General features: G+C 43.0%; 2 protein-coding genes across 2 annotated transcripts; both read right to left on the reverse strand.

The window, feature by feature from the left end:
• Window positions 1-129: 129 nt before the first annotated feature.
• On the reverse strand, window positions 130-8,206 carry LOC116395122 (transmembrane protein 168-like). Its single transcript, XM_031868715.1, has 4 exons — window positions 4,717-8,206; window positions 3,778-3,920; window positions 3,017-3,291; window positions 130-2,703 (listed from the first exon to the last, which is right to left on the reverse strand). The coding sequence occupies exons 1-4, from the start codon at window positions 5,854-5,856 to the stop codon at window positions 2,156-2,158; spliced, it is 2,106 nt and encodes a 701-aa protein (XP_031724575.1). The 5' UTR covers window positions 5,857-8,206; the 3' UTR covers window positions 130-2,155.
• On the reverse strand, window positions 8,203-12,840 carry samtor (S-adenosylmethionine sensor upstream of mTORC1). The gene is made up of 5 exons (XM_031868792.1): window positions 12,593-12,840; window positions 10,449-10,590; window positions 10,198-10,326; window positions 9,771-9,885; window positions 8,203-9,470 (listed from the first exon to the last, which is right to left on the reverse strand). The coding sequence occupies exons 1-5, from the start codon at window positions 12,750-12,752 to the stop codon at window positions 8,835-8,837; spliced, it is 1,182 nt and encodes a 393-aa protein (XP_031724652.1). The 5' UTR covers window positions 12,753-12,840; the 3' UTR covers window positions 8,203-8,834.
• Between the last annotated feature and the right edge of the window lie 2,908 nt (window positions 12,841-15,748).

The raw sequence follows: 15,748 nt of genomic DNA on the forward strand, positions 1-15,748 counted from the left end.
TCATGCGGTGAAGCTTTCCAGCAAATATTACTTTTTTTCGACATAATATACTATGACTTTTTATGATTTAAAAATATATACTTTGACTTTTTTCAACAGGGAGGGAAGGAGGGAGACACACACAACCAAGCCAATTAACAAAATATTTTATTTAAACTAACAGCGACACGCATGAGTGTTAGTGCAAAGTTGTAAGGTGCAGCAACAAGACAAAAACATCCCAAAACCAAAAGGCTGTCTCAGGGAGGAGAGAGACAGCAACTAAGCTTTTCAACCCTCATGTGGTGATGACCCTCTTCCACTCTCACCTCCAGTACCTGCAGAGAAAGCAGCCACACACATCAAACAGGACAATACTATGACACTGTCTATGGCATACGATACAATGTTTTTTTCATGCCTCTTCAAATTTGGCACAAACGTCAAGTTGGATGTCACTGACCACACAGGAGACATTTTTGGTCGTAACTAAAGCATTCATTCATTAGACAATTTGACAAGTGACTTATAGGATAAAATGAAGCGACATTTTTGGTGTGTGTTGGTGTACATTTTCTGTCACCATGCAGACAAATATTTCACTGACAAAGCAAACTGGGTGGACAAGCAGATGATCGTCATGAAAACCCAGAACCATGCACTCCACTTATACTATACCAACAGCACTATAATCAAGCTTACTGTGGCTGATTTACGTTAATATATTTTGGAGCCGTCTTGTCTTTGCAATAGTACAAAACGTTCATTCTTTCAGCAGCTACAGTTCTTTCCATTGAGCAGGTTTCCCATTGATCAAAGGGTTGGTGGTTCAATCACCAGTCTGCGTGTTAGTGGCTTTAACCAAGACACTAAATCCCACACCATTCCCAATGAGTGGGATGTCTTCAATGGTGATTGTGTGCATTGACTCAATTTTGATTGTGTGCATTGAATGCATTGAATGAGGAACATAAAGTGCTTTGGTTCATTTTGGGGTTGGTAAATCGATTTCACAGTTCAATTCCAAAGGAAACTTATTGTGACACGACTGTATAATTTGGCGTTTGTTCAGTTAAACTGAAATTCAAAATGTTTCTACACGCAAGTCAACATGTATGATGATTAAATACTTACTTTGGTTTAAAAGGAGCAGTTCTTTAAAGGAAATATGTTTAATAAAAATAAAAAAAGTACATTTGTCTATGTTCCCTATAATTGGTGCCAAATGACAGATATTGTTTTATGTATGGAAGATTAGTCCTAGTCCCCAAAACATGAAATAACCAGTTTTGATTTAGTTTATTGGAGAATGTATTCAACAAGGAGTCCATTAAATTCATGATGACGAGCAGCGAAGTCCCACTTCTCCTTTATTGCATAGTTCCAAACATCTTCAACCTGAATAATCTTGCATAGCCCGGTAAACTGTGATTAACCCCCACGCAGGAAGAAAAGTGATCCCGTCATGAGATGCACTTAACTCCATAAATAGTTCACACAAAGCTGCGTGTAGTGCAATCATCAGCACCGTTTAAACTCTCTGGACTCCCTGAAGCAGCTGGAGAGCATTTAAGTAAAGAACTCCTAAAAGCATTGCAACATGCTGTTACAACAGACGCAAAGCGGTGCAGTGAATATACTCGAAGCCTGGACATGAGAATGCATAGTGTGGTGCAGCGGTGTGTAACGGGAATCATGTCACAGTCAAAATACAAGAGCGACAACATTTTGACCTCTCGACGGCTTACATGTTGTTTATCTGATTTATGCCTGAGATCTTCCTCTGAAAATGTACCACTGCCACTTTGGTTAAAAGGTAAAAAAATAAATATAATCAGCCTGGCCAGCTGGATATTATTTGGTGATTTTAGAGTAAAAGGCACGACTGTTCTTCAAAACAAGGTGGAATCAAATCTAACAGTAAAAATGTGCAAAATTGAGTCAACTTGCTCAGGCTCATCCCACACCTTGAGGGATGTTAACATCTCTAAATCACAGCTCAAAACACACATTTATAGAAAAGTTTGCAGAATATAAAAACTGGCACTAAAGTAGACAAATTCCAAACCGACTAATCAGTAATTAAGTGATGGTTAGCGTGCATTAACAATCATAAAAACTGCCTATTTTCAAGGTCCAAGAAAGTTGACTTTTGAAAGATAACTTCATCATATTTCTATGAGCGGACCAGTTTGAAGCCTTGGCCAGTGTCCAGGATCGCTGGTGGAAACAAGTTTAGTTTGACTCTCTTAAGATATCGCAGCCAGATAGTGCAGAGCCACGGCTCATCGGACTGCCACACGCTAGCCAAAGAGTGTACCACTGGGTAGGTCATCCGAGGGAAGTACATGCTCCAGTAGTTGGTACGGTCGCTTCCTGTCGGTAGGTGCAGCGTGTAGTCGCTCCAGTATTTGGAGATACCGTAGGTGGCTAAAACCGTCCTGCCCGTCTCCGACCACTGGACGTTGCTGTTTGAGTTGCAGTTAAACTCCACCCACTGAGAGGTGAAGTCTCCGAGCTGCGGCGCATCCTGATGCTCGCCATCGGTCACCAGAGTGAGCGTCGCTCCCTGCACGGCGACGTACAGACCCTCCACCTTCTTCACCGCGTCCACCCACGGCAAAGAGCGGTTACAGTCGAGCACAAAGATGAGGCGAGAGCAGAAGCTGCCGTTGCTCTCCCTCCACCACTCAAGGATCTGATCCAGGCGAAGAGTGTGTCCTCCTGATGAGCAACACAGAAACCAGCTCAGTCAAAATCACAATATTAGATATATCTATATTATATATAGTCATAGTATAGTTTACCATAAACCACCTTAGCCCAAACGCACTTGCCCCACTCAAATGAATGGGAGGACAGGACCCTGATCTGCTGTGAATGCAGCATCAGGCCCACTTAAGTTGGGCTGAGTTATTCTCATTTTAGTGACAAGCTGCTCCTCTAAGTCTTGCACACCATCTTGTAATTGACGTAACTCTGATTCGATCAATAAATCAACCTTTCTAACTGCTTCAACTTGATTCCCCCCTCTCACCTGCGAGGACCCACTCTCCGGAGTGGTGACTGTGGCCGCTGTAGAAGATCACGTAGGTGTCGTGGCGAGGTCCGTCTGCCGTGCGAAGCTCAAAGAAGGCTTTGATCTTTGCCTGCATCGCCTCCCGGGTCACCCCGCAGGTGAAATAGTCGCAGCCAAAAATCTCGATGAAGTGGTGGGCAAAGAAGCGCTGAATGTTGTTCAACATGCCCGTCGAGCGCTTGTTCAGCTCCTGAACCTGGCTTGGAGGCAGCAGCATGGGCTGGCCGTCAAGACTACGAGGCAGAGAAAAAGGAAAACAGGAGGAGGAAGGAGGATGAGTTGTGTCTATTTAGGTCAGTCACTCGGCACAAGTCAGGGAATGAGACAAAGACAACTCTACGAATACACAATGGAACTCTTTCACTAATACGTGCACAGAAATGTTCTTAATTTGCGCAAAAAACAAGTGCCCATGCACAATTAGCTTCCGACAATCATGCCACGTTCAACTTTGTTCTTACCACCGACACATTTTGCAAGAATGTAGTATTTGCCTGCAAACAAAATGTTAATTATAAATGTTTTTAAACTTGAATCACTCTTCAGGAAACGGTACAGAATAGCTGCGTCTTACTGTTATCTGGCACTTCAAATATCAGGATTAATACAATTGATTTAAAGCTGGGGGAACGGTCCTCATCTTATGGGATGTTTTTTGTGTCGACTACTACTCTGGTAGAGCCATACGGTAGATCTGGCTTGTATGCTTCATACACTACCTGCAGAAGTTGGTGGGGATGACCAATGCGTAGCCCACACAGGTTCCTCCTAGGCTGTTCCCGAGCTCGTGGAACAGCCCGTGAAACAGAGACTCCAGAGGCAGGACGAGCAGGAAGACGCTCAGAAAGACACTGCTGGAGGCCTGCGGAGCACAGTCACGAAGCAAATACATGTTGGTGTTACACAGAGTAAGAAAGAATGAAAGAAATGCTGTGGAAGAAACGGCAACATGCATCGCATTTACATGAAAACAGAATATAATTAACAGCTGAGAACAAGAATATGCTCCTAACTACACAAGCTCTGCATGTCATTTAAAAACATTAAATATAAATGTACATTCTTAGATTCTCAGACTTGTCCCATTGTCCAAACCAGTGGTTCCCAACCTGAGGTTCAGGACCCCGACAAGGGTTCTCAAGATAAACCTGAGGGGTCACAAAAAAATATTTTTTTCTGCTTTGCAAAATGACATTTACTTTTCAGACTTTTCTTTTTCTTGTGGATTGATGGGAAATCATAGACAACAGCAGCCAGTGGGTCCCAAGTAAACACTGCTGGTCTTAGAAGACAAAGAAAATACCCACACACCGCTAACGTGTTGTTCTTTTGTTCTACATGGACACAACAATGTTTTGAGCAAATCCTCCTCCTCGGGTCACCTGAACCACAAACGCTTTTTTTGCCAGAGGACATGGACGAAATATTGTCGTGTTCATGTCCCTGTAGGAAGAAAAAGGAAAACTTAACAGATAGCAATGTATGGGTATTTGTTCATTGTTTTGTCGTTTAAATTCCCAATATTGTAATTCTGTTTTTGTGCTCACAGCATTTCCAAACTTGCCACAGATTGTATTTACAGAGGGCCCTGTGGTGTTCAGCTGATCTGTGGATCTCTGTACAAATGTAAGATATATGTCGTCTTGCTTGCCCCCTACCTGCCAACAAAGTGCGGCAACAGCAACAGTTGACACCAGCGACCACACCACCAGGTGCTGAGAGATGAGGCAGACATGCCTCATGCCCTTTGAGGCCATACTCTTGTTCAGGCCGCCGACCCCTGACCCCTGGGTTAAGCACAGCCTCTGGCATTCACTGAGCTTGGTGTGAAAGCCCCACACCAGGATGACCAACACCATGTGGCAGAAGGCCCAGAAGAGCCCAAAGAACACAAAGCCCGGGATCGTCAAGTACCACCGGTCCATGTCTCTCAGCTTCTGAGCGGCAAGAATGATGAAGATCACCTCCACCACCGTCAGAGGGAGGAGGGACAGCCGGCGCCACAGGCCCCGACACGCCAGGAAAGGCTGCCACCGCTCGGTCACAGAGAGACCACTTAAGAAGACATCCAGCAGAGGGTCGCAGATGAGCTGGCTGAAGAAGCAGGCGAGGGCGAAAGGGTTGGTGGAGATGTTCAGAGACTCGAAGAACAGCGCGGCGGCGACGGCGACGAAGCAGACCAAGTTGGGAAGAGCCAGGAAAGCCTTCACCCGGAGGGCCACCATGACCGCGGCCAGCGCCGCCACCAGCACCGTCACGCTCACGGAGTCCCGGATGAGCAACGTGGTGCTGGCAGCGGCGAAGCCGACCATCTCCAGCCGCTCCGCTGAGGTGAGGAAGGCGGGACGGTACGTGGTGCATCCGAACAGTCTCTCCAGCAGCGCCCGCAGCGTCCTCAAACACACGCTGGCCAGCAGCAGGTAGTCGGCCGCCTGCGCCTTCACGTCGCTCTGCAGAGCCGGGCTGCTGAGGAAACACTGCGATCCCAGCAAGAAACCGAACCACAGGTGGAGGAGACCGAGGCTGAGCCTCTCCACGCGGAGGTAGCAGTACAGTACACTCGCTATTCCGAGGGCGAGTAGAGCCAAAACGAAAATGACAAGAAGAGTGGTCTCCGCGGTCTTCTCCCACCGGGCATAGAGCCCCAACAACAGGGCGACCACAAGGATGTGCCTGGACAGGTAGCCGAGCCACCGAACAGACGGCCGCAGGCTCCCCTCCTCTACGTTGACATCATTGAGTCGGGCCATCGCTGCACGGAGAGAGTGGCTGACACAGTACCGTAGAAAACCACACATCTTGACAAGAACGACTGACTATCCAAAGTCCCGAAATAGGAAGTTTAAACGAGTTGCAGTCGATTTATTCTCCGTTATGGCGTTTTAAATCCGGCTCGTTAACTAGCTAGCGAACCTGTTGAACGTGTGGCTAGCTTAAGCACCGTTAGCTACTAGCGGTTCATTTTCACTCCGAAATAGTTACATGTTGATGATTCACGTTGTTTGTATTCCTTTTCATCTGATGCCCGATGCGAGTTTAATGGGTCTTAACTTTGAAGCGCCCTGAAACCAGCTGCCAGGATAGGGAAATACATTTCCGCTGAAAAGTTTGTCGCGTCAAAAGTTTCGAGTTGACAGGACGCAATGACGCTGCCTGGCTTTGACTACTACGGCAAGTCTTAAGGGTCAAAACTGTTTTACCATCGGTAAAGGCATAAAGCGTTTTTAAATGCTTTTTAGCCCTTGACCGCAAAAGTTTAAACTCAATGTTTACTTACGTTTTCCGGAGCTTTCAACCGCATCTCACATAGAGCTTCAGTGGAGATTTAGGGGACAAGGGTTTACTTTAACTCTGAATAATATTCAATTAAGCAGGAGCTGTTAAAGGCCCAGTCTGTGCTCAAAATGTAAGCAAATAGGGGCAACAGGGCAATAGTTTGAAATAAAAAATAAAACCAATCTTATATTTACAAGTCTGTAAAATTGCCTTTAAATTTCTGTATTTTTCTTACTTGTATTACTTTGTTAGACTCAAGTCAAATACTAAGTTTCGAGTGTAAACTTTCATCACCAAAAAAAGACATAGCCTCAGTGTGAAAATGGCCTTAAAGTCTATGTATAGAAACAAAGTCATCCCATATAAGTTCCTACTTTATTCATGTTTTTAAACAGCTACTGATGTTGACAAATATTGTTTATGTATTAAAAGACCTGTCAATAAATGTCCCTCTCAATCTCCTGAATCGCAACTGCCTCTTCATAACTCCATAAGCAGAGCAGTATTGTAAGTGTTTAAAAATAAAAACACAGAGGCACCATGCATTTACATTCATTTATAAAAGAGAAATACAACCATACAATAAGCACACATTGTTCTGCATTGTTGAAAATGTTGATAATGAAGATGAAACAACTCATGCAAATGCACCTAAAGAAACATTGGAAGACAAAAGCACCCATTCACAAAACTTCATATTCTGAATTTGTGTGGTACTGCGACATGTTTTTTCTTCTGTTAATGCAGAGAAGATATAAGCAGAGAGATGTGCATTAACTAGAAAATGAGATGGGAATGGGAACAACACACTGCATTACATCAACGCTGGAAATGTTTCATGGTAGCCATTAATATGACAGAGAACTGGACAGTTAGCTTACACTACGTGGCCAGAGAAACTTGATATCTTTCCGTTTAAAAAAAAAAAAAAGGTAGGAGTTCCACTTTCTCCAGGGGCATGAAAATCCGCTTGCAATATACAGTATATGCGAACAAAGAAGGCACCTTTTAGACTTACTGTTATCTCGCGGGCCCATCATATTGGTTGCAAAACTGTCATCATAGGAAAATAATTACATTTTTGTGACACCCTTTGGGATCAATGATAAAGTGCCACTGACAATAACACAACGTAAATTCAGTCTTTCATTCACAACTGACAAATCCAACCACACCCACACATTCAGCCCGCAGAGGGACGGGCTGGAACACACACTGGCATCTCATCTGGTAGTGTCTTCAGCTAAAACCCTCCCATCGGCAGACACGGCATCTTCAGACCCGTTCTCGCTTGCTATTGCTAAAATCTACAGTTTCTCCCCTGTCTCAGAGGTTCTGTATGACAAAATAGTGAATTAGTGCAAATCTCTTCTGTCAAGGAGAATTTTCTGTGAGGAGCTCATATCTGGATGTTCTTGTTTAGGCAGAGTACTTACTGTAATTTCACATCAAAGTTACAAAATTGTGTCAAAGGATACTGGTGCTTTAAAGTCCGTTTGATGTGGGTCAACGGCTCGCAGTGTTGGACTACGTCTCCGCTAGAGACCACGGAAGCTAACAGGAGATAATTAAGTCGTAATATTTGTGAGGACAACGAGAGGTGGGGAAAAAAAGTCTAACACCTACTTTGAAACACTCGTACCTTGTTACACAATGAGTAACCACAGTTACAGTTTCACATTAGTAAACCTAGTAATACTCCTACCGTATGGTTCTGAAAATGTTTAAAATGCTACAAATACCACTTTCTTGTAAAAAGATACACAAATCATTCAGAGGATGGCAAGTTAAAATGGCATTGCCACACTTTACACCGGACAACACCAATGTTTTTGACTGTTGTAGAGAATATATATATATATATATATATATATATATATATATATTTCAAAACACTGTACTTATTTTTGTCTTGGAAAACTAAAACGCACATCAAGAATGTTCAGGAAGTCTAGCTGCATGACTGGGACAGAAGCAAGCGTACCAGTCCAGTCGTTCCATCTCAGTCTCTCCAGTGCAATCAAACTCCTGTCGGACTGCTGGGGTTGCTGTGTATTTGTCTTTTGTACTAAGCAGCCTGCCACACTAGCTTATCAAATAGAGACCGAGGACAGAATGCAGACACGCTGACTTTAGTTATTGAAAGCTGATTGAAAGATTGCATGGAAATTAAGGAGCAGGGAGTTTAGATATCTTGGGGGCATTCACTTTCCCAACTCTTTAACTCTTTAAAAAACCTATATATTTATCAAAATATATCCATCTTAGTGTGTGGGTGTGTATGTGTACTCTCAGAGGAGTGTGGATATGAGAAAATAATCTGTAAACTTCTCGCTTTCGCACTGTGCAAACTGCATTGTTTTGAGGAGAGGGAGGACAAGTGGGAGAAGAATGCAGCAGGTTAAATTTGGCAGCGCAGCAGTTGAAGGAGAGGTGACAGTTACGTAGAGAGAGGGGGAGGGGGGAGGGGAGAGGGGGCGGGAGGGGTAGCTGGTTTAGCCTAGCTCTGAAGCAGGATGGGGTCTTCTAGCTCATGGAAGCCAGGCACTGAGCTGCTCTGGCTCTCCCCAGAATCGGAATCATAGGGAGCGTCGGGTAGCTCCGTGAAGCCCCACGCCATCTGGTCATCCTCGAACTCAGAGCGCACCTGCACGGGCACGTCGGCACACTCCTCCTCCTCCTCGTTGGAGTGGAAATCCTGAGGGATGTAGAGCATCTCTGGGTAGTTGCGGGACACCAGGTCGCTGGTGGTGGCCAGAGACGCCTTACGGAAGGCGATGAGATGCATGTGGGAATACTTGACGTATTTGTACCGCTTGAAGCCCAGGGACTCCACCGCCACGCGCCAACTGCGCATCATGAGGGCATGGCGGTTTTGGTGCGAGGAGTCGGGCGTGATGATGAGCAGCAGGCCGTGCAGCTCCAGCAGCTCGTGGGCCTTCTTACAGCAGATCCAGCGCTGGTAAGGTGAGGGGAAGTAGGACAGAAGCAGAGAGAAGACCACCACGTGGAATAGCTGGGCGGGCAGCGTGTCGATGGGGTTGTGGAGCTGGCGGAGGAAGGCCTCGACCGCGTCGCTCGCCAGCTGGAGAGGCTGCTGGAGCTGAAGGTTGAGGAAGTCACACTTGTACACACTCTGAAGGAGAGAAAACAGGCAGAATGTCAGCCCTTTCAAAAGGGTTCTAATTTGATCTTTTGCTCTCTTTGTCACGGTCATGTACTTTCTCTCCTTGCAGCTGCAGAATGCATGGCGCATTTTGTTCTGCTTTCTGCAGAATCTGTTCACACGTACTGTCTAACCACAACAGCATGAGTCATTGTCGGTCTTGCAGTTGCTCTGTAATGCCAGCACTGAATCACCAAACAGGAACCCTATGCATTTTATGTGCGTCAACAAGGACTCATAACAAAGAAACAGCAGAATAAGCACACGTACCTCAACTGCAGGCACTATGTCGATACCAACTGTAAGGAATTCATCAAACTTCAAGAAAGGGTTGAAGCAGCTTCCCACGTCAAGAAGGCGCATTTTCCCCAGCTGAGAGATAGAACTACAACACCAAAGCGGAACAAGCGTCAGTACCAAAGTGACTTTTGTATCAAAGAGTGTCTTTGTAGATACAACAACCACATCGTTAAAATCATCTTTTTTCCACAACAAACAAATACAACATCACAGCAAGGTCCACACATAATTTGCTAATATGACTGAAAATGCTTTCTATAAGAAACAAGAGAAAAACAAACGCACATCTTATAATAAACATTGTTTTTCTGATCTATAAAGTAACATTCAGGCTAGCTACTGTAACTGTTGTCCTAGGTACTGGATGAGAGTGTAGTTGCTCTTGCACTGTGTTTACCTGGGGATGGTGCTGTACGGTTGGGCACTTACAGAGTCTGCAGCCAGACCCATGGTAAGCATGGCACTTTTCTTATCCTTTTCTACCATTCTTTTCATCCCGCCATCCAAAAAATATTCTTGACAGACACTGAAAGTAGAATCAAGACACAACTCAAACTTCACTGCGACATGTTGTGAAAAGCACAACCTGCAGGTTTGGGTGAGTCAGACTTCATCGTCATGAGGTTCCAAAGCTGCAGTGAGCCGTACCTGCGACACCATTCGATGCGTCCCTCTCCTTCGCAGTTTTTGGTCCAGTGGTTGTCGGCGAGATTCTTCATGGCGAGGGCGTACTCACTCAACGTCTGCTCATCTTTACAGTGCTCGCGCCAGATCTTGTCAAAATCGCCCACTGAGAAGAAAAAAAAAAAAAACATCAGGACAGAGCTGACAGATAATAGACAACACAGGAAGTAACTCTCAGACCTGACAATATTGAAAGTTAGCTTAAGCTGCTGGCATCATCATGCTGAAGTCCTGTTTTTTATCCAAGTCTGACACGTCCATCCACATAAAGTTACAGTAAACATTCACAACCTACTTGCCAACTTTGGTCCTCCCCTTTAGCACCAAAACATGGCAGTAAAAAAGCTGCTGAATGAAGCTTTAGCCACATTGACGGCTGATACATTGCCTACAAACTCACTCATCTCTGCCACCACAGGAGTGGAACTGTTCCTCTAAAAAGCATCCTCATGTAGCCATTTCACAGTCACAATAAAGTCCACGCAAAATCCCTTCAGCGTATCTTCACAGTTTACAGCCTGTAGCATCGGCAAACACGCAGACAAGAGAGAAATCCCATGACCGCAAGAAAAAGAAACTGATTCAGATTTGCAGAAATGAAAGGACAACAAGAGAAGCGGTGGTAAACAGCAGCGCTCTAGAAGCATGACTCTATCATTCTATGCCAAGCTTACCAGATCATGCTTTACGTATTATCCACTCATGAGGTCTGCTAGCAGGACAACTTCTCTGTGCAGTTCTAGTCTCCAAAACAACCAACCAATCTCATTTACTGGCATTATTGTTTTGATTTATTCAAAATAGGACTTGATCAATACATTTAAAAACAATACATTATGGTTGTGTAGCATTTCTAAAAAGGGGAAAAGTAGGACAGAGCCAAAACTAATAACAGCAAAAACCTGACCTCTTTATGCATCGCTTTACATAACTGAGAATGTGGAAATATCCGTAACAGCACAAGACTGACTCCACAAATATTAGACACTGGAGACAAACTAATTCATGATATTTGCGGCTTTTATACTTGGAAAGTCAAATAAACCATGATGCCTTCACCGTACAAACTGAAGGCTGTTGTTCTGCTACACTAATGCTCAGCTAATGCTATTCTCAAGTTTACAGTTTCACACTTGTCTCTTAGTGTTCCCCTCCCACACAGTCTCCAGTAGGACTATGCATTTCCTCAGAAAGGGAACGTGAGAGTCAACAACAGCACAAAGCCTCAGTGTAGTTACACATCATAGCAACTTTCTTTTTTTAAAACGAGCTATTAACTATCTTCATTTCAGTCACTGGATCTCAAGCACATGAGAGAATGAAGCTGCATCTTGTATCCGGAAGGTTCCATTACAGACAAATATTTGTGAGCTTGCTGAGTGAAGACAGATGAGGTGATCAGGAGCCACATCCCCCCAGAGGAACATTGTTGTCAGAGAAATAGCAGTTTTACAGAAACAGTATCATCTTCAACTTTTTTTGCCATTTTTTTTTTTTTTGCACTTCCCCAAATAGCAAAAGCAGAAGTAAATCTATCCTGAGCTGGTATCCTGTCAGTTTTGGATCTTTACTTTACTTATGAGGAAAAGTAGAAATAAAGAGTAAAAACTTCTCTCTCTGATGTACTCAGCAATGATGGATTGATTTACCTTCAACCTTTACGTTTTATAGTTCAGAACAACACCACTACTCAGCTAATCTGGATGTAAAAGTCCACAGAGTTATCATTTATTGGCAATAAAGAGGTAAAAGTAGATCATTCATTGTCAACAGATAGTATCTCTCATTGGTAGCCATATAAAGCTGGTTTTAGAAGAGACATAAATGCGTGTTTACACTGGTGACTTCATGGCATTTCCAGTGTATGTAGCGCTACTGTTATTGTTAAGTAGATTTAAAAGGCCTCGCTTGCTGCGTGGTGCCCTATGGGTCCGCCTCCATAACAGCTAACGTTAACCGGACTCAACACGAGAGAGAGTACCGTTACCGAGCACAACAACGTGTCTTTACTGCTGTTAACGGAAAGGATTTAGCTGTGTAACGTGAGTGCTAACGTTCAGTGTTGGGCCAAAGAGAGACACAGAAGGGCCCACCGAGGCTCTGCTTACCCTCTCTGTATTTCCTGCGCAGTTTTCTGTGGACGTTTTTGACGACCCCGGACAGCTTCTCCTGCTCCCCTTTGCACGGCACTTCGTCTGGAATCGGCAAGTAGAACAGCTCGGTGTGGTTCTCCGTCTCCCCTGTCTCGACATTGTCCCTGAGGTCCATAGCACCGCGCCAGCCGATGCTTGCTTGCTTGCTTGCTGCCCCCTTCGCCAGTTGCTTCCCCTTTTTTCCTTAGCTGAAAAAAAACAAAAAAAAACTGTGCAAATCACGAACCGGCGAACCGGTGCAACAGGCTAACAAAACGCACGCTGATTGGTTGACTTTGACAGACACGCTTCGGAACTGACAGTCCGTCGTCCAATCACAGACCTTGGAAGCCTAACTGTGACTGCGCGTGTCCCATGAAGCGTTCAAGTGCAGCTCGTACATTCTATAACTAATGAAGTAATCCCAACACCTCATGACATGGCATAAAAAAAGGGTTGTTTCTGTTAAATATGTTCTCATAATTAATGTGAAAATTCATATTGAAACAGCTTCTTCCGCTTTCAACAAAAATACATTTTAACAGATGCAACTTATTTGTGTGAATGCATTTCTTAAGTTTATTTCTTAAGATTATTTTAGCTCTCACATGGTTTATTAATTAAAAATCAATTTTTATCTTTTATCTTTTTTATGTCTATTTACACAAGTAAGAGCTGAATAACATATATTCCTCTATTGTACACATTTTTTACTCTGATTCTAAACATTATTAATCATTGCACACTAGCCTTTTAGCACAGCGTTAAGAGTATGCAACCCTGCTTTTCAGTACACATATTGTTTGTGTATGTGACAAATTAAACCCTTGACTCTTTGGAAATATATTTTGTCCTGTGAACTATACATCTCACCCATTACGTTCTACTGTTGTAACTTGTAAAAAGTTTATTTATTTCATACTGTAAACTGTATTTAACTGTTTTTAAATGCCTTGATATTCATAACTCAGCAAAATTACACTATAAACAACATAAATTGTATACCTGTATACTTGCAAAATAGATTAGTCCAAGAACATGTTCATACAAATGTTCAGTACAACCTACGATCATTTGGCACAGATACAGCTACACAGCAAGGACGGCTAAAGGCCTCAGCAAGTGAGCTAATCTGATTCGGCCCAGAAATAGGATGAAGCATGCACAATAGATTTGGACTGGACATGCATGATGTTTTGTCCTGTTCAGAGGGATAGCGTGAGGAGAGGCACTTGGAAAGCCCAGATCAATTATTTTTTATTCAGTAGCACTGTAGACACTTCTGGAGTCAAACTATATTTAAGTCTCTCTTTAAGTTGTCTCTCAAAAATTACACACAGCACATGATGGTAACTGTGTCGTTTCTTTAGCTATATCTATTTTTGGGGTGGGATCATACTTTTTCCAGTCCTTCATAACAAAATGTCATTAAATAAACATGAAGATGTCTCTCATACTCTTTATGTGTAAAGACAGCACCACTGCTTCTTAGAAAAATACTCGCTGAGTTTAAACATTGATCCACATACTCAAAGTACATTTAATTTAATTAACTGCACTCGAGTAATAAAAGTCCTAAAAGGAGGTCAGACAGGCGTTTGTGTTGAAATGAAGACAGTCGACATGCAGTCTGCTGCGGCCTGTTGGACTACATATCAGAATATGAAGTCCAACAGGTGTAGGCATTAATAACAGGTGTAACATAAGCTCCACCTGCACCGCTAATAAACATGAATTAGTATTGCTCTCATGGGTTATGCTGCGAGGGCAACACCTATCATTTCAGGTCAGATAACAAAAAGATCTCATGTTTTAAAAAAGTACAAATATATAACCACACCAAGTTTCTCAGATCTGATACTAAAACCTCTAAAAGAGAAGTTTATTATAAAAGGATACTTGCAAGAAACCCTTGTTCCTGAAAGCTATAACTGGAATTTGATCTTTGAGGGATGTATGCTCATTAATTCTCTTTGCACATATACATGTACCAGTCTGTGTGTCTCAAAAAAGTTAGTGTGTTTCCTTTTGTGGCTAAAAAATGTTTGAGTGGTAATCCTCCCAGTGGACTGCACTGAAATCCCATGGCCAGTACATTACTGCAGCTGTGCTCAGCTCAAAACAAAGCTAAAAGCCAAAGTTGAAATAGGGAGCAGGAACTACTTGCTATCAGTACAAGTGACCTGGTTTGTCATTATGTTCCTTCATACTAAGACACAACAACCCAACTAAAACCACTGAACATTGAAAGCTGTCTGAAGAGTTCTCTGCCTAACTGGATTTATTGTGGACTGACACTAAAGACGGTACTTTAGAAATGCACATGGATCGGGCTCGAGGTTTGTTCTTTATTTGGATCAACTTTGTCAACTTTCCCGAAGAAAAGATAAGAAAAGGAAGTATTAACCCTCAAAAACTATATTGACTTCTACTCTGTTCCAGGATCTGTTTGTTAATGCGTAAATATTGATTTTCAGACAACACTTTGAAAACCCTGAACATAGCATCCAAACAGTATGAAAATACAGGTTAATACCTCTTATGGTCAGCTCGATGCCAAACATATTTCAAGACTGATAAGTGGTGATAACGAGGCAGCTGATTTGTAGCAGAATGCAGAATGCAGCCCCTGAACATTTCAACACACTGAAAACACAAACAAGAATCCAAACTGTCAGGTCTGAATCCGGTTTCTGTGTTCTTGTAGAGTTTCAGGGTATGACTGCAGATCTCTGACAGAACATACCTCATGGCATTCATATTTCCTTTTGAAAAGCACTGATTATGGGTTTGATTGTCAGTAACTTTTAGAGCAATTCAAATCTATTCCAAGTATATTAGCATTGCTGTTTATTTGTTAGTGAGTAAATCTAAGTGCAGTCCGGTTTATTTTAGAAAACTCTTATGCGTATTTGAAGACAAAATCAGTCTCTTAGCTGCTTTTCACTGATAAATGAACCCAGTTTTTAGCCACGTAGACTAAAATATCTCAACATCTACCAGATATAATGCCATGACATTTTCATAAGAATATGTTAGAATGCCAGCAAGCTAAACAAAGATGGTTGTGTGCACTCTGAGCTGGCTACTATCAGTACTGTGAACTAATAAAAAGCCATTGTCCAAATTGAA

This window comes from Anarrhichthys ocellatus, unplaced genomic scaffold (genome assembly GCF_004355925.1).
Source record: "Anarrhichthys ocellatus isolate YVR2014 unplaced genomic scaffold, GSC_Weel_1.0 scaffold2, whole genome shotgun sequence".
NCBI classification, from domain to species: domain Eukaryota; kingdom Metazoa; phylum Chordata; class Actinopteri; order Perciformes; family Anarhichadidae; genus Anarrhichthys; species Anarrhichthys ocellatus.